This window comes from Lingula anatina, chromosome 3, assembly GCF_051362555.1.
Source record: "Lingula anatina isolate TDL-2025a chromosome 3, LinAna3.0, whole genome shotgun sequence".
Taxonomy (NCBI): Eukaryota; Metazoa; Brachiopoda; class Lingulata; order Lingulida; family Lingulidae; genus Lingula; species Lingula anatina.
The window spans coordinates 3762607-3781833 of record NC_141769.1 but is presented as its reverse complement, the minus strand read 5'-3'; the positions used below and the strand labels follow the sequence as shown (position 1 = coordinate 3781833).

Below are 19227 nucleotides of genomic sequence, written 5' to 3'. Positions count from 1 at the left end.
AAGTCACGGGTTCGAGTCCCGGATGAGGCACGTCAGTCCATCACGACAACGACCTGGCCCCTGAATCGGGATGTCACCAGACGAGAACGAATGAGGGCGCCCGTGGGACCTAGCAAATTACCTTTTGCATAATAATACGGTATACTTTAGAAAGTTTACATCTGCGTCGACAATTTTATTTCCTTTCTCTTCAGTTAAAAGTCCTTATATTGGTGCCACAGATCTCGAACTTAAATTGAGCTATAACTAACTCCGTATGGCTTGCATTTCATCAAAATGTGCCATCTTTTTGGTGGGATTAGCAGAGAGAAAACTTCTGATTTTTTTTTTTTACAAAAGTCGCGTCACCTCTACTCCTTTTATCAGGCTCACGTTTTGTCTCATTATGCCCCTCCTTTCCCATCTTGGGCCCTTGGTTCTCAAGACTGTTCATATGTTCATACGGTCCGCAGTCGACATTGGAAAGAGTAAAGACTACTCAATACTAAAACCGCCGAGGTGTGAACGGCTGTGGACGTCATCGTGCTCTAAAACGTCAAAGGTGAAACCAAACGTTATTTCAATGCAAAACCAAATGAAAATAAAAGCATCCGAAGTCATCTCACTAGGAACGTACAGAGCAGGCCTATCAATGAATACGATCCAACTTGTTTTGATTCTGTAGCTTTTCCGGCCGTACAACAGCACGTCATACCACCTGTTCACCGTGTTCGGTAGAAAAACGATATCTCCTCGGCGGAATTATTTGCCAAATATATGTTTTACTCCAAATTCCCATGGCTGCAATCGCCGCCAGTAATTAAACACTTGAATGTTTTGTATTTTTTTGTTCTCTCCTCTTTTGGTCTCGCTAAAAGTAAAACCCGCCTGTTGTGCACCGCCTCTGATCCCCCTGTACTCTTTAATATCATGGGTAAAGCCAAAAACAATCTTAGTATAGAACAAACTCCGAGCTCCGAGTCGGGTTGTCAAACACGACTTCGTGTACATCACGAACTTTACCGTTCATGTCGGGGACTGGGGTTGCGTGGGCTGAAATGCGGCACCAGGATTATCGATTGCGACAGCAGGTCTACACATGTACACCAAATCTGGCGCTCTCCGTGACGAGGTTGAAAGTTTCCATCCGAAGACATCGTATCAACGGAGCTGTCGTGGCTGCGTGGTAACTCTGCTGTCTTGCCAACCAGCAGACGCACGGACGCCGGTTCGAGTCGCAGCAGCAACGGTGTGAGTGTTTTTGCCAGAATTGATTTTTATTAAAAATTGCGATTGATTACTATAAGAGGAAACTCGCACGTACGGAGGGTGGGCGGGTCCGTCACGGAGCAGTCGGTAGCGTGCATGGATGCAAATGAGACATCCAAAGCGTCATCAACCTTGGTAACGCAAAGTCACGGGTTCGAGTCCCGGATGAGGCACGTCAGTCCATCACGACAACGACCTGGCCCCTGAATCGGGATGTCACCAGACGAGAACGAATGAGGGCGCCCGTGGGACCTAGCAAATTACCTTTTGCATAATAATACGGTATACTTTAGAAAGTTTACATCTGCGTCGACAATTTTATTTCCTTTCTCTTCAGTTAAAAGTCCTTTTATTGGTGCCACAGATCTCGAACTTAAATTGAGCTATAACTAACTCCGTGTGGCTTGCATTTCATCAAAATGGGCCATCTTTTTGGTGGGATTAGCAGAGAGAAAACTTCTGATTTTTTTTTTTTTACAAAAGTCGCGTCACCTCTACTCCTTTTATCAGGCTCACGTTTTGTCTCATTATGCCCCTCCTTTCCCATCTTGGGCCCTTGGTTCTCAAGACTGTTCATATGTTCATACGGTCCGCAGTCGACATTGGAAAGAGTAAAGACTACTCAATACTAAAACCGCCGAGGTGTGAACGGCTGTGGACGTCATCGTGCTCTAAAACGTCAAAGGTGAAACCAAACGTTATCTCAATGCAAAACCAAATGAAAATAAAAGCATCCGAAGTCATCTCACTAGGAACGTACAGAGCAGGCCTATCAATGAATACGATCCAACTTGTTTTGATTCTGTAGCTTTTCCGGCCGTACAACAGCACGTCATACCACCTGTTCACCGTGTTCGGTAGAAAAACGATATCTCCTCGGCGGAATTATTTGCCAAATATATGTTTTACTCCAAATTCCCATGGCTGCAATCGCCGCCAGTAATTAAACACTTGAATGTTTTGTATTTTTTTGTTCTCTCCTCTTTTGGTCTCGCTAAAAGTAAAACCCGCCTGTTGTGCACCGCCTCTGATCCCCCTGTACTCTTTAATATCATGGGTAAAGCCAAAAACAATCTTAGTATAGAACAAACTCCGAGCTCCGAGTCGGGTTGTCAAACACGACTTCGTGTACATCACGAACTTTACCGTTCATGTCGGGGACTGGGGTTGCGTGGGCTGAAATGCGGCACCAGGATTATCGATTGCGACAGCAGGTCTACACATGTACACCAAATCTGGCGCTCTCCGTGACGAGGTTGAAAGTTTCCATCCGAAGACATCGTATCAACGGAGCTGTCGTGGCTGCGTGGTAACTCTGCTGTCTTGCCAACCAGCAGACGCACGGACGCCGGTTCGAGTCGCAGCAGCAACGGTGTGAGTGTTTTTGCCAGAATTGATTTTTATTAAAAATTGCGATTGATTACTATAAGAAGAAACTCGCACGTACGGAGGGTGGGCGGGTCCGTCACGGAGCAGTCGGTAGCGTGCATGGATGCAAATGAGACATCCAAAACGTCATCAACCTTGGTAACGCAAAGTCACGGGTTCGAGTCCCGGATGAGGCACGTCAGTCCATCACGACAACGACCTGGCCCCTGAATCGGGATGTCACCAGACGAGAACGAATGAGGGCGCCCGTGGGACCTAGCAAATTACCTTTTGCATAATAATACGGTATACTTTAGAAAGTTTACATCTGCGTCGACAATTTTATTTCCTTTCTCTTCAGTTAAAAGTCCTTTTATTGGTGCCACAGATCTCGAACTTAAATTGAGCTATAACTAACTCCGTGTGGCTTTCCATAAAATTACGTTAAGTTAAAATATACTGGCCGTCAACGAAAACGTTTCAGCAAAGGGAAAAGTAGACAATTATATTAACCAAAACAAGCTTTTTTTCTGGAAGCTATAAAAATGAGAATTATTGGAGTTTGTTCATTGAAGTGATCAGTTGTCATTTCGCAGTGTTTTCAAAATTTTGTCATATATCAGGGTACGTATGGTAGACATGAAATATGGTGAAATGTATTCTTTGAGACGTTTGTAAGTGTGGCATGAAAACTACATTCATGTCTTGTCCACTGTAACTACAACCAGTTGGTACACATAAAGCATGCATAATACCCACATTCTTTACAGAAATAAGTATTTATTATAATCCCTTGTCAACCAAAAAGTATTACGAATTTCATAGTCAAAATGTGAAAATAACATTACACATACTTGAAGCAGAAAAGTAAGAGCAGGAATGCCTTGCTAGCTCGATACTCTCTTTCACCAATGAATATTCACCGAGTGCTGAACACGGGATTCAAGCTCAATCCCAGCTAAACAAATTAAATATGAATGATTTGGTATGATATCTTAAAAGCTCAGCTAACACACAAAATGTGTAAAACAGCCACAGTTGTGTCTTTAAAATCACATTTGAAATAAGGAACAAATTTGTGCTCAATATCAATTTCACGTTATGCTCAAATTCCAATGATTGCCCAGTTTATTTACATCATATCAACTCTTGAATATAGCAATATTGACTTCACACATTATATAAACATATCAAACCTACAACAGAAACAATGCATTAAAATCTTGATATTCTAAAATTGCACTATGTTTGATGACCTCTAATTTTTTACCATAACTGGTTCAGAAAATGTTCAAACTTCAATTGCACTATCATAACTGTAGATTAGTCTATCCTGACAAACCAAATTGTAAATAAATTTAGTATTCAGATATTGAAGTGCACTTGGACGCACCCCCTTCTAATAATAATAATAATAATAATGTTGTTTTCCGAAACATATTTAAAATGTGAAAATACTAATAAGTTTTTTCCATCTGTAAAATTCAACAACAATCAAATCTAGATACTTCTTTTCACTTTAAACAGATTCCAATATTTTACTGAACATAGACTTACATGTTTTTACAGAGACAACTTTGAAATCTTGCATTTGAGACACATTCTAATGCATATATATAAAAACAAATAGATAATTTCACCATGATTACACCCTACCCATTTACAACAATATAATACACATCAAATTTCATAATCAAAATTAATTAAAAAAAACATAAGTAAATTACAAGACTTGAGTTACAATCTAAAAGAAGACTATCCCAGGCACAAAGTACACTATGTCAAAAAACTACAAATAATTTATCCCGAATAATCATCCACCTACATCTGAAGTTATTATCTTACTCCTACTAAAATGATATTCTCAACTGTTAATAACAACAATAAAAAAATCTTATTTGTCTTCCCTCACAGAAGGAATCAATATTGTAATATGATACACCGTTTCATAAATATCAATGGTTATATTTATAAGATTTGTCATCTGAGATCTTTACAAGACCACAAAACTTGCATTCATCATGCATCTTTAGTCCACACAACAACAATCTATAACTATATGCACCGTATAAAAATGTAAAGAAATAAAAACTGAAGGGCTCTTTCATAAAACTCTAATAAACTATTTGTCAAATCTGGTTGTTAGAAACCAAGGACTAGAAAACATAAGGATATTTATATGGATAGGTCTACCACATATAAAATTCAGGAAGAAAAAACAACAGAAAAAAGGAGAATCCAGTAGATAAAAAATCCTCCTCCATAAGCATGCACCTCTCTAATTTCTTTACTTTTCACCATGATTTAGATATAACTCAACGCTATATATTAGCTTTGCAAAACTGAAATGGCTTATGTAAAAAAAAAAAAAAAAACATACAAATATGACACATATATCAAGAGAGTATAATGAATGATGTACCAGAACCTCTGAGCAATCTGTCACCTGTCTAAATTTCTGGATCCTGAATGGATACAAAATCTCAAGAAGTCTCTGGAGCCCTGGACATCACTTAAAAAATAACTGCCTTGCCTAAATCTTTGCCTAATTCTGCATTTACTCTTCTAATAATTAATAAATAAATGAAATCATGAAAACAATTATACTTAATTCACAATCATTCTATTATCCAAGAATGAAACAAAATGAAAAAATGTCTAATCTAATACAAAGAAAGAGAAAAAGAAAGACCGAGTCTATGATGTTTACAATATGGAATGTGCTGCCATTATTATGGGAAATCACCAACTGTTGTGGTCAGTGAACTGTGAGAGAGATTCTCCCTCTACTATAGCACAACTTACATCTTCACAGCTGTCATAGTATTAACCTGGTCTATGCTTTGCTTGACCCAATATTTTTACAATTTTTACAATGTCGAGGCACTTACAATGTCACTGAGGTATTGTACAGCAAACCTGAAAAGACTACACTGAAAAACTGCAGAAATTTGCCTGAGTCTCGTTTTGCCCTTTTTGCCTTTTTTTCCTCACAGCAACAAGTACTTCAAAGCTTCAGGTACGTAACAGTCTCTCTTATGGAATCACTTCCTCTCGCGGCAAATGGTCTGGAGTCTCCGTGTTTGTTACGACAGTGTGCGTCAGGTTGCTGGGAGGTTCTTTCATAAAAGACGGCACAGCGGTGTTCTTGATGTGCAAGAGTCGCGTGTTCATCACCTCACAGTCTATCTGCATCATGGCCATGTCACCTGGCGGGGGCTGCATAGTCTCTGGAACAGGGAACAGACCTTTTAGATTTCAATTTGTGATAATTACAAGAGTTTTAAAATCACATGTCTTTAAGATGGGATTATCATCATCATTATGACCACTTTTATAATCTTTACTATAAGCAGAGGTAGTATAAGAAGAAGCATTGTAATAGGCATTTCCTCTTAGAAAATACCTAAACACTTAAAAATTTTTCCGTAATAATCAGTTACGAGCCTGAAACTGAAATAATTCTATTGCAACCCAAACAACACTTCAACAATCTACTCAGAAGTGACAGGTGCCCCGTGTGCACACTTTTCATTGTGTAATAAATAACTGGAGAGGAACTAATATGAAGTAACCAAATCTGTGGCGTTTCTCACCATTCAGTGGCAGTGCAGGCATCAACAGGGACATCCTGGGCCGCATGGTTTTATTGTGAGCCACAGCTGGCAAGAGAAGATGATCCTAGAACACAGGAAATATATAAAATATAAATATAATAAAAACAAGAATGTACTTTATACAAGCAATAAATGCCATAAATTATTACAATCTTTACCCACCTGAGTTTTATTACAAATGAAATGAGCCAAAGTTCAGACATAATAGAACCTCTGATAGAAATGGACCTCAGTTTGCAAATTATTAGAAGATTAAGATAATTAATTCTATGACCGAAAGTCCTGCTTGACTGACAGATTGGAATCACATATCACAAACACTGATCTAATATTTGGTGTATAAAGACAAACATCTTCACACTGAAATATGCATGCATGCACACACTTCTAAAGAAAGTTCAATATACAAAGAGAACACATCTTGGTTTAACTCACCCTTCTAAAAGACACCACGTAAAATGTGTCATTTCTTCTGTGAATGGAATCCAAGAAATCCATGTAGCTCTTGTCTGGGCTGTTGAAGACCTGAACCTGATACTGGCTACTGCCAGGGTAACTGAAAGGGCAAAGGAGAAACATCAACATCAATAACCTGATAAGCAGCTGCTGTTGAAATTATGCTATGTTTCTCCATTACAGCCAAAAACTGTGTAACAAGGCAACTGGGAATATATGCTGTGAAACACAAATTATAACTACAACAGGTTGGATAAAAGAAATTAAAACAGCCTTAGGAATATGTTTCACAGTCACAGAGTAAATTTCCTTTGCATTAAGTGACAGCTGACTTAAAGCCCTGATAAAGACAACTGAAGTAGAACAATTACTTGTTTGAAAAAAGGAGGTGAGAAGCAAAGTAGAAATGCTGATACAATCAGACGTTAATCCTATGTTCACCTTATGGTGACAGCTGTGAAATATCAACTCACCTATCCTTTGCATATTTAATGTCCAAATCTCCTTTCATCATGGCGTGCAATGTCTTTGGTTTCACATACTTCTTCCTGGTAGGTTTTCTGTTCTTGGCCTCAACAGCCTTCTTTTCCCTGATGTTTTCTTCTAAAATTTTCTTTTTCTTTTGGGCTTCTTTGTGTGCCAAGACCCACCCCGTCAGCTCGTTAGCCAGCCTGGAACACAGTGGTTATACATATGTTATAAAGACAGGCGAGAACCCATACATCCATGTACATGCACACACGCGTGCCCACACCCACACACACACACAGCCTACACGAAAACATATCCAATAAGAACACTGAGGTTGATTTTTTGCAAGCACTTTCAAATGTGCTCCCAGCAGGGAAATAAAATACACTGACAAATGCTAAGAGGCAGATTGTGCTATTATGGTCTTAAATGCACATAAACATACCCATAAACAAAGAAATGGAACAGCTTCTCTACAAGCTTAACTGACAAGCCAGTGCAACAAAATCAAAAACACACTTATTCACTCATTTTTCAGATGAGTAGGTTGACAAGGAGGAATGGGGGTCATTCCCCAAGCAGAGATAATAAAAACAATCACAGTTGTATTCCATGCTTACCTTTGAGATTCAGTTTTATTGAAGTACACTGGACAGAGGGACTCCAGCTCACTATTAAATGCAATGAAGTCTTTATTTTTTCTGAAAAACTTTTCTCTCTCAAATCCCCTCTTCAGTTCGGCTAATGTGCTCTCAATGTCTTCAAAGCTTGCTTTGCTCCTTGGGAAATACTTCCCACTAATGGGCTGCTGCATAGTTTCATCATAGGTTAATAGATGGCGCCCACCTCCAGGATGGACCGAACTCATTGGAATGGCAGCTAGGCTGGTTTCTGATGAGCTTTTAAATACTAAATTGCTGGAATATATGGATAATACAAATTGTATCAGCACAAGTTGAATCAAAAAACCATTTCCATGGCAGAAAATTCAAATTTTGGCAATTTTTCTTCTAGATCTATTTCTTCTACGTCTCAAAAATAAACAGGCATTGCTTAATATAATAGTAAAAATCATGTGAAAACCTCCAAACAACAAAATAAATTTTGTAGCTTTTTGATACTTAAGTTAACTTAAGAGACTGTTTATTTTATGTCAGCAGGTTAACTTACTTTATGGGCCCCAAATTGAGGGCAAACATGAAGAGAACTGTAAGTAGGCAGGTGGCTGTCACCTTTGTTGAACCTGTGCTGCGCTTTAATGCCATGTTCTAGAAATAGGAAAGTGGATGACAAATCATTATAAATTAATGTGAAAATTCATAATGTAATTTTAATCCATAATTATATATATTACTGTAATGTAATCTAGAGTGCACATTCATCCTAAGTCAATCAATTTATAAAATAGATTAAAATTAATGAAAAATTTAACAAAAATGCTAACAGATTCTTTTAAAAAATAAATACATAAACACAAATAGATATAGACAAGTGGACATAAATATAGTTGACACAAAATACAAATGAAATCATGCAGGAGACTTAGATATAAAATTCTCCTTAAAAATTTACTGCACAGAATTTTAAATATCTATTTGAAGTGTTCTAATTACAGAATATTTACCTCTGAATTTAATAAACTAAGTTTTCTTTTCAAATTCTGGTTCTCTTGTCTGAGTTTCTCATTCTCTCTTGAAATCTCTTGAAGTTGATTTTCTATTGTAGTCATGTACTGAAAAAAATATTTTGCTTTCTATTACTTTTATTTTCAAATAAGTGTTAAGACATTACATATCAAATACATTTTTTTGTTTTTCAAACAGATGTGTTTATGCTGCTGTGACATGTTTCATGTTTAACAAAATCAAATTCATATCCCTTTCAAAAATTACTTTACAAAAATGATAGAATGCAGAAAGTTTACATCAAAATTTGTTGGCATTATTTATTTTTTCGTGTCAAAATCCAGATTAAAATTCCCATCATCCAATCATATAAAGGCCTTAGTTCCACAAGGTGCTTTTTTTCAGCTGTTTTCAAGTCAGTTTTCAACTTTTTCTCAAATCATTTAAAAACACAATGTTTGTAAGAACCACTTTAATATATTATGAAATATACCTCTTTTTTCCTTTTTCTTGACAAGCTTGCAGATTCTCTATTCTTTATCATTCTCTGTTGTCGTTTCCAAACTCTTGGCTGTGTGGACAAAATGGATTAGACATATTAAAACTTGGTAATAAAATTCTGATATAATTTGATATACCAAAATTGCACAAAGCAATAACAAGAAACAAATCATTTATCATTGAATCACATCTAAATTCACTTGCAAATACGTGAAAACTTCAACCATCATTTGAATGACTTTTCTTAAAACTGGTCACAACTGAAAATGTTGCTGGCATGCATCTAAAATAGACTTATCAAACTACTACAACCTGGGAAAAGGCTACCCAGACTTTCAGGTACCTTGTGTGCTTGTTTTTTTTTTTTTTTTCAAACTATCACATATGCATTTTTATCAGACTCTGACCCTAAATGAACAGACCCATCTATACACCATTTTTGACTGGTACAGTAAACTTCAATCAACTGCCAATGAAGTTAGGCCACAACATTTTAATATTTAAGGAGCTAGCCCATGTTGGCTGTAGAAGTCAGGCTATCATTTCCAAACACTCACATCCTCTCCCTGTGGTACTGGGATACACTGTGCTACTGAGCTGTTGGTCTTGTTGGCCTCCTGCTCTGGGGGATGGAACTTCAGTACTCCCTGGGCAGTAAGCCGGGCAAACTCTTCAGCTGTGAGAACTAGGGGTTTGGAGGCAGCTGTGCCTAACATAGAGGAAAATACTTTTAAATTTAGACAGTCTTCTTCTTCACTAATAATCAAGAGGAAAAAAAGTCTTTTGTCTTCTAACCATAATCTGCATTATACACAGATTCGTACTGGTTTTGGTGTAAATGACATCAAAGAAAGAACTCATGGTTTCCACATTAACACAAACACTGAGATTTCATCACCAATCCTACATCTTACCTTGACTACCTGCACAGGGTGAGCCAGGTGCTACACCAGGTGGCGTTGGTGGCGGTGGGGAGGGTGCAGGGGTTACGCAGGCAGAACTATTGGGTAACTTGGGCTGTATCTTCACTTTAGAATTCAACACATTGACAACTTCGGGTGGCAGTGGCTTACTGTCTGGGTTCAGTCCCGTTACATGTGTCAGTTTTACTGTGGTAATGTGTGGCTTGCTGTGTGCGGGTTGAGCTGCTGCTGCTGCCCCCTTCTGGAATGTGACACCACAACTAATGGCTGAAGGCTGTATATACTGGACTGCACTGTCACTGTTGTCTTGGGGAGGAGTTGGAGGAGGACTCTCAAGCTTCACATCAAACTGGTTCAGTAATGGCAGCTGATCAAGGGGGGTCTGCAACAACAACGTTTATATTCTCATTACTCAGTTCCTACATTACTGATGAAGTGACACAAAAATCTTGGGGTAGGTTGCAGAATAGTTGTATAGAAATCAAACATTGTGCGATTATGTAATGACTTAACCTTACTACACACATGAATTTCCATCAGAGTAAAAGGTTATTTCCTTGAACCTGTTTTTTTCTTAGACATACCAATTTAAACCAGACCCACAAATTTAAAGAGTTTTAACAAGATGCTTAAATACAAATGCTGCACGGAGAAAATGAATAACTAATAAACAACAAAACAGCACAACTTCATTACAATAGTGAATATTGCAGACTTCATTTTAAATCCAGGCATCAAGTAATATTTCTTACCTGCTGAAGGAAGGAGTCACCAGAGCAATCTGAGGTATGAGATAGAGCAGGGGAGAAAGGTTCTTGTTTGATACTAACACCTGGAAGAAAAAACAACAACATTTATGAATGCCTCACTAATGTATTTAATTTTATTTTAGCTACAGTGATGTACAAACTTAATGAAGCTGATAATTAGAGAATTTCTGACATATTTCTTGTGATCTAGTTGACTGTGAATTACAATAGCATTGGTATTTTCACTGTGAGAATTTATTTTTTTAAAAATCAACAAAAATTCAACAAAAACAAAAGAATATCTTTCACAGTGTGATTCTGTATGACTTTAAAAGATGACATATTTTTTATTTTTCTTCCATTTCAGCACACCAGTTTACATCTTCCAATTCACCCTGTTCAGCAATTTTAAGTGACATTGATTACAGCTGTCTACTTACTGCTGATGCCACTGTCACTGCTGTTATCCCCAGGGTCCCTCAACCCGTCTGTTTCCATCCAGTCTGGACCAAAGTCAAACTCCCCCAACTCTCCAGGACTCATACCATCTTCTAACATAGGCAGCTGAAAACAAGGAGGGGATACTGTGAGGTACTGGGGTCCCTTTCTACAAAACAACTTGAGACTAAGACCCCATTTCCAGAGTTTAGATCGATCTACTTTAGATCGACCTAACTCCCTGGGGGTTCACGCTAAATAGCTGTCAGCCGAGCAGACACGAAAGTTAACTACCCCCTTACAGCTTGTAGTAGGCGGGACGGACATTTAATTTGGATTATCTGACAGTAATTTAGTGAGACTCCCTGCGGGGATAGATCGATCTAAAAGCTCTGGGAATACAGCCTAAAAGTTGGTCTTATCTATTTGAGTAAAGTATGGCCTACTTCAGTTTGAGATTATTCCTGACCTGGCCCGCAAAGTCTGTTTCACAAAGGACCTTCACACTGAATGTTGGACTACACTTTTAGACAAAATCATTTAGCCCCCTTTGAACCAATATCTGAATAAGTAGTAGTCAAATTAAATAAAAATGGCCTTTAGTTTATAAAAAGAAAAATGACTACTGTTTTTATAATGAGTAACTGCAGATTTATCCCAAATTGAAGTAGACCAAAATCTCTCTCAAAGTCTTAAAATGAGGACATAATTTCAGTGTGAAGTTGTTTTTATAAACCCAGTCTACTTCAAGTCTACTTAATGTCACCACAGAAGCAACATTCTTAGCACTAAGTTTAACATTGTAGAGGCAGTGGGATTCATTTCACTGACTGCACTTCTGGAGGGAACAATTTGTTTTAAAAAAAACTTCATATTATATGCAACAAAAAGTATGAAAACCCACAGAGATCTGAAATCACTGAGTGAACCAAAGATAATCCTAAGTCAACAGTCTTTTAAATTTCAACACAAAGATGCATGCTCGTACATGCCCTGTGTAAAGCTGACACCCAATTGTCCACTTTCCTTGACATTATCAAGCAAAGCAAAAAATTATGTTCATTTCATTAATTAATCTCTTCATTATTCAAGATAGCTCTCCATACCTCTAAATCCTGTGGCAGCTGGTGAAGCAGTTCATCAGAGGCTAAACTTGCCTCCACATCTATGAGACTGGAGAAGTCATCTAACTTGTCCAGGTGAGCTGGATCTGGAAAGATTACATATATTATGGTACCTAACTTGTCCTTGTGTTAACACATTTTGTTTGGTTGTAGAGAGTCATCATAACTGCTGTACTAGTACACCCATCTTTCTCCGCAAGAAACATGCAGTGCGATCTCAACCATTCAACATTATCATAAAATCATGAACCTGTTGTGAGATATACTGATAATTTTCTTTTTTGTAACCAACCTTCGTATCCAAACACATTGTTCAACCAAGAAAATGCTTTTTCATATGCCATTTCAAGTCTTTCTTTCCCTCTTGCAAAATTGTATAGATCTCCAATCTTTCCGTCGTTTAAGTTCCAAGCAATGCGTTGGAAATAACTCACTTCAGAATACTTAATAATTTAGCACACAAGCAATATTTTTCAATGCTGGTATTATAAAGTGTAAGATGTGAGACAGGTAAAGGTTTGTATTGCCTAGCCTTCAGCTTATGCCTCTACTACAATCAGAAGAACTGCTCGAGGTTGTATCTTCACTCCGTGACTGTTAGATCTCTGAACTTTGGTGCCTTGCTTTTAAAGTTGCCAAAAAATCCAGCAACATTAAACCAACAAAAGCCATGTTCTTGGTACCAATCCCAATATAGCTGAATAAAAAAATCTGCATAAAAACCAGTACCACTGTAGCTCTGATATAACTCTTACATCACAGAGTCATTACAGTCTCAAGTCTTGGAACGTGGGTTCTTGCGCCGAAGGCATGCCTTCTTAAATCAACTGGAAACTGCCACAAATGATCCCTTTTCTCTTGTTTTCAAGATTCCATCCCCAAAATTGCCATAACAAGGCACAAGAATAAAGCTATTCCAATCATTCATGTATGAAAACTACTGCTGATAATGACTGCTACTGGCTATAAAATGTGTTATAGTCTTGCTACAACATCTGTGACACTTGCATATATCTGAAATTCTAAGAGCCGCCAGTGTCATATATGCAAGCCCACCTGCCTGCAGCAAAGGATGTACAGTAGGTTTTTACTTTATATATGACCTGGCTTCCAATGCTCTGATACTGTTTTCCCAGAAAACCCGAGTTTCTAGTCCTAGCAGCCTCCTTTCCAAAGCAAAGCAATCACTTCTTTTCAAGAAGAAACATCAGCATAAAAAAAATGACATCGCATATTACAAAACTAGTAATTTCAACACTTGTTTTCTTCTGCTCTTCTTTAAGTGTTTAACAATTATTCCCTGGTTTCCTTCTTCAAGATAAGTTTTTAAACATGAGAACAGTTGCATGCAGTGTGATATTTATATTATATTATAGGCACATGATCATCTTGCTTAATAAAGAGTTCAGAGATATTTCCCATGCCAGAAGTCCTCCAGACCATTTCACATTTCCACATGGAAGAACAGTACAAAAGCAGTTTTAAAAAATTCAAAACAACTGAATTAAATGGCAATTACTTAATTCAGTGAGATGATTTATAGACCACATGGTATCCCCAGCTCAACTCTGTGCTTGTTTTTGTGGCTGATGTAACCAGATATTATTCACTGAAAATATTCTGCGTACACCACATCTAAAGGGTCAGCTGAGTCCAGCAACGGCCAGTTCTGTTCCATGGCAAAAAACACAGAAGAAAATGCAAGACCAAAAATAATCAACCAGCAAGTGAAACTCCCAAGAGACAAAGAAACAAAGACTACAAATGCTACCTGTGCCCGCATCATAGCAAGTGTTAAATGACCAATCATATTTGACCTGACAAATTGATCCAAGCTTTTGATGTATTGTAGCTGTAACACAATAGACAGGTGACGTAGTGCATGAAACAAAGATATATGGAACAATTATAGTTATACCACCATTAGCTTTTCCACAAACAATGACCCGACTTCCTCTTCAGTTCAATATTAGACATGTAATCACCCAACAATACATGGACTTATCTCCTTTGAGTTAAGATCAGGCTTTGCTCTTGTACACACTTCACTTCATATAACAGGAAACTATTGCTTGGTCAAAAGAAGACTGAAAATATTTGTACTCATACTATTTCTTGGGAAAAAAATGGACTTCAGAATGCTACACAGTAAAACAGGCATGATGAGCAGAATGCTTTCAGATATATATCTAAATTCAGTATTTCAACAATCATCATAGTGAATGGTCTGATTTCCTACATTCATAAATAATCAATCCCAATAGCTTCTTCAGTCTAAATCTTTTTCTACCTGTAAGCAATCAAGCTGAATATTCATGCATCGTAAACTCTTTTAATGCTGCAGTTACAGTATATTCACTAAAATAAACTGTACCAATCTGTGGTTGCTAGGCATGCTACCCATTAAAAATTATTTTCACCACTCTTTAGTTCTCTAATGACTTAAATTCTCTTTTTTTTTCTGCTGAAGTGCATTACTAATGTGGCAGATATTTTTTTCAGGCTGTTTTCTCAAAAGTCCTGTTGTCACACTAATTTCTCAGGTGGAAATGACAACCCCTATCTTCTGCATGCTACGTACTACATCATCAGGCAAAACTGAATTATTAAATCCTGAAATAATAACCCTGCATATTTTGTAATCATGCCAACAGAATGACATTTTCTCATGAAAAATAAGTTACTTCTATATGAAAAATGAGGCCAACATCAAGCAATTGGGACACAATACACAGTATCTAACAGAGATATATCTGCAAACAGAAATGAGGTGACAGAAACATAAAATCAATAATATAAACACAAAACTATTACTATTGCCATATTGTAATAAAATATGATTGTTTGTACTTAAATGGCAATTGTTTGTAGAGGATAACTTTGTTTATTGTATGATAGGATGATAACCTGAGGCAAAACATTATCAGACAAAGAGACAAAGTCTTTATAGTGCTCACTGCTATGTGAACTGATACTTCATAAATATTAATTTAAAAAGCTACGTTGAAAGTATAGCATGGAAAAATAAGGTAATTAAATGTTGGGAATATTGATTTATTGCCAGCAGACAAAATATGGCATTTTAAAAGCAATTATAAAGTCATATGTGGGACCCTTTATATACATGTATAATAAGTCCATGACCTTCTGTAGTTATAAACAAGCAGCACCTTATAGCTTCACTCTGAATAAGATATCAGTTTAAAACACATACACTAGTACAGATTATGACAAAATGTTAGTTTAGTCTTAAAACATCTAAGGCAAAAAGAAGTCAGTCTTCTAAACAGGTGCTCTTTTTTTTCACTTTGGTTGCCTGGATCTTTTATTTAACTTGTTATTATTATTATTAAATGTTATATATTTTTTTTTTTGGGGGGGGGGGGGACTTGATCACTTAAATCTTACAAAATTCTAAAGAGTAAATGATATCATAATCAGTACATTTTTTTGTAGATTTTAGAGTTATCATCCTCCATTAATGTTTCACATGCACCCAAATATCACCTCTTCATAAACTAGTATCCTAACTATAAATTTGTCACTACAGTATATAAGTCAGTTAGCAATGAACATTAATTATTGTTATCTTTCTCATTGCTTTACAGTAAGATTTCCCATAGAGTAGCATCACAGGAAGAGGGTTGTAAAAGAGATAATATCTTAAATATCTTATCAGTACTTAAGTGCCATTTAGTACAGTTTTAATTATCATCATTAAGGCAATTTAAATGTCTCTATTATCACTGTCACAACAAGATAATTTATAACAATAGATCACACTCATTTTCAAACACTTACGCCATACTCTGTTATAAAGACTGAACTGAATTTTAAAAAAAATAATATTAAAGCCACAAGCAAGCTACTCAATATATAATTAATTAAAAAAATCTTTGTTAAATTATGTGATATTTTTCAAAATTAGTGATGAATAATATCAAATCTCTTCACACAATGAGGTACCATCAGTGGTATAAAAACAAATCTAGAATACAGAAGAAAATGAAATAAGCTAACATGTAAAGTTATGCAATTTCATGAAACATTTCATAATTTCCTAATCAGCTGCTGATGCCAAAATTCTTGTGTGTTTGTGTGTTTTTCCGCAACATCACTGAACATGTAATTTATTTTTAATCCGGAAAAAACATAAAAAGTGCAAAAAATGATGAAAAATAAGGAATAGTAAAAGATTTTACATCCTAAACATACATGTATTTATCTTCACCCTGTTATATTTTTGTGAACCTTGCCTTGGGAAGAAAAACTACATAAATGACATCAAAGCACTGTTTGTTTTACTGCTACAATCAAGTTATACTGTATGATAAGACATGACATCACACTGTTGCAGCAATATAGTACGCCTTGTTCCCTAGAACTGGTAGTGTGAAACTAAAAGCTACTATTTAGCAATTTACAATTTTCAGTTCCCAAAGCCGACAAATGCAGGAAACGGAACATACAATATCAGAGTGGAACGATACACGACAGACGACAACATGGTTTACACTATACCGCTCATTTCACGGAACCTTTAGATACGCCCCAGTAGAATTTCCAGAGAGACATCGCAGGGTAAGAAACATCCGGGTTGTGGGTGTATGGCCCAGGTGCGATTTCTTCGTACCTGGCAACAACTCAATTATTGGCATCTTATTAGCAAAAATAGACTTACCCCAATCTTCATTCGACAATAAATTATCCGCAAAAAACTGGGTATCAGTGGCTGATAAAACATCCGCCGCCATGGCCAGTTAAACTTGTGAAAAAACACCAGAATTGATTTCTTTATGCTGTAATTTTCCAGATAAATGTCTGCGTGTGCTACGCTTTATTTACTCGATAGGTGGCACTTTTACATGCCAATCTGATACGTAGTGTGAATCTCTTGGCCGTTGTCATATGAAATTGATTAAATGCCATACTTCTTAAATTTAACTCCCAAAGTTACAAAATATATTTTGGCATCTTTTTTCACCTAATTGCTCTTGAAATCGATAACGACCTGAGCATTTGTCAGAGGGAGTTTATCTTGTAATAACAGAGCACATGCTTCATCTAGTGACGAATAAGTGAACTAAAGTGCAAAAGCTATTCTGTAGAAAACATCGCAAGTGGATTTACTGGTATGATGGCATTCCATATTTTGTGTTTCTAGGTAAATAGGAAAATTGTCCAAACCTACAGTTACGAGTAGTACGGCGTTTTATGTATTGGTCGTAAAGATATGCCGAAGAAGAAACCCCCCGTCCCCGTTCTACCTGCCAGGCCAGAGCCACCTACATTGGAACAAATTCAGGGAGACCTGCAACACGTCACAGCGGGCGATGTTGTATATACCATGATAAAAAAGATTTTCGAAGGTCATTAGATTTAGTCATTTGATTGTTAATTTTCTTTATTTATTCATGTATTTTTGCCTTTGATATATTGATTCTAGCCATCCTGATACCTTAAGTTGTTTTAATACCTCAGTAACCTGTCTAAAAGTTAAAAAAAAAAAAAAAAAGATTAGTGTGCTATTCTGTATCTTTGTACATTTGTGCACTAATCACTAGTACTGTTTGATTGGATTTAACTGTCACCATTTGCCAAGGTTGTCACAACCTTTGGAGTTTATTCATATTTCTTGTATTTACTAGTCACACACACAAACGCACACACACACACACACACACAGAGAGAGAGAGAGAGAGAAGTCATGGTCTCTTAAAACGATTTACCCAAGATGAAATTGCCTACTAGTATGTAATTTTCATGGTTCATAGAAGTGGAGAAGGATCAAAAAAATTAATATGCATTTGCTCAGATAATGATTTACAAATCTTCCCTTTACAATGTTTACATTATTGAAGACAATAGATTCCTATCTCCTTCCAGAGTCTGGGTCTAATGATACTGAAGCCAGTGGTTTGATGGATGTTTCAGATGAGAGTTGTGCTGCAGGCACACCCACTGTCACACCTAACACAATATCCCAGCCATCACAACAGCAGCATTCAGAGGACAGGGACACTGACGTCAGTGAATTTTACAATAAAGTGATACAGTTTATTGAACTCAGTAAAGACCTGCGTGCTGCCCCCGAGACTTTGAAGGTTTACTACGAGGAGCTTCAGAAGATGGGTGGCAGACTGTCTGAAGCCATTAATGAATTAAAAAGCCAAGTTGAATCCACTGGGGTACAAGCACCATGTCGATAGCAATTATAAGTGCAGCAAAAATGTGTCAATTGAAAAAAAAAGTCAGAAATGTAACAGACTTGCTAGTCCTGTGGCTGTGTATCTGACCAGGGATGAGTTTGAAGAAAAATGTAAAAATGTGGACTTTTCACTGAAATAAAGTTTAAGAACTATGAGTTTAATGATGCGACAAAAACTTTCACTTTTGTCAAGGAATGTATTATACTAAGGTCAACTGTTTCAGACCAAAATAAATCTTCATATGAGATTCAAAATTCCCCAGTAAATATATTGCAAAAAATACACAACAATGTAATAAATTGCAATTTTCCACCAAAATGACAGTTAATTGTAATATCCTGGTTTTGCAAGATAGCGTGCTGTCATCTGTAACAATCTATTTCTAAAAACATTGAAAAAAAAATCGATGGACTTTGAATGTTGGAACAAATTCATTCACCTTTGGGAAGTATGGGAAATTGACATATACTCCAGGAAAATTCATTTTATGGCACTTTT

At 36.8% G+C, this 19227-nt stretch overlaps 2 protein-coding genes across 4 annotated transcripts; one reads left to right on the top strand and one right to left on the bottom strand.

The window, feature by feature from the left end:
* Positions 1-3376: 3376 nt before the first annotated feature.
* Positions 3377-17383, bottom strand: LOC106152447 (cyclic AMP-dependent transcription factor ATF-6 beta). 3 transcript variants are annotated; one of them, XM_013526031.2, is made up of 14 exons: positions 17202-17383; positions 12503-12606; positions 11399-11522; positions 10962-11041; positions 10201-10591; positions 9844-9995; positions 9279-9356; positions 8785-8892; positions 8331-8428; positions 7781-8077; positions 7163-7360; positions 6669-6789; positions 6213-6297; positions 3377-5846 (listed from the first exon to the last, which is right to left on the bottom strand). In XM_013526031.2, exons 1-14 carry the CDS (start codon positions 17272-17274, stop codon positions 5653-5655), a joined length of 2103 nt encoding a protein of 700 aa, XP_013381485.2. In that variant the 5' UTR covers positions 17275-17383; the 3' UTR covers positions 3377-5652. The 3 variants fall into 3 exon arrangements, with proteins under 3 accessions (XP_013381485.2, XP_013381486.2, XP_086863574.1); XM_013526032.3 differs by lacking the exon at positions 17202-17383 and adding an exon at positions 12813-14420; XM_087007448.1 differs by lacking the exon at positions 17202-17383 and adding an exon at positions 14040-14420.
* Positions 17384-17583: 200 nt separating this feature from the next.
* Positions 17584-18890, top strand: LOC106152446 (uncharacterized). The gene is made up of 2 exons (XM_013526030.2): positions 17584-17889; positions 18407-18890. The coding sequence occupies exons 1-2, from the start codon at positions 17754-17756 to the stop codon at positions 18727-18729; spliced, it is 459 nt and encodes a 152-aa protein (XP_013381484.2). The 5' UTR covers positions 17584-17753; the 3' UTR covers positions 18730-18890.
* Positions 18891-19227: the final 337 nt, after the last annotated feature.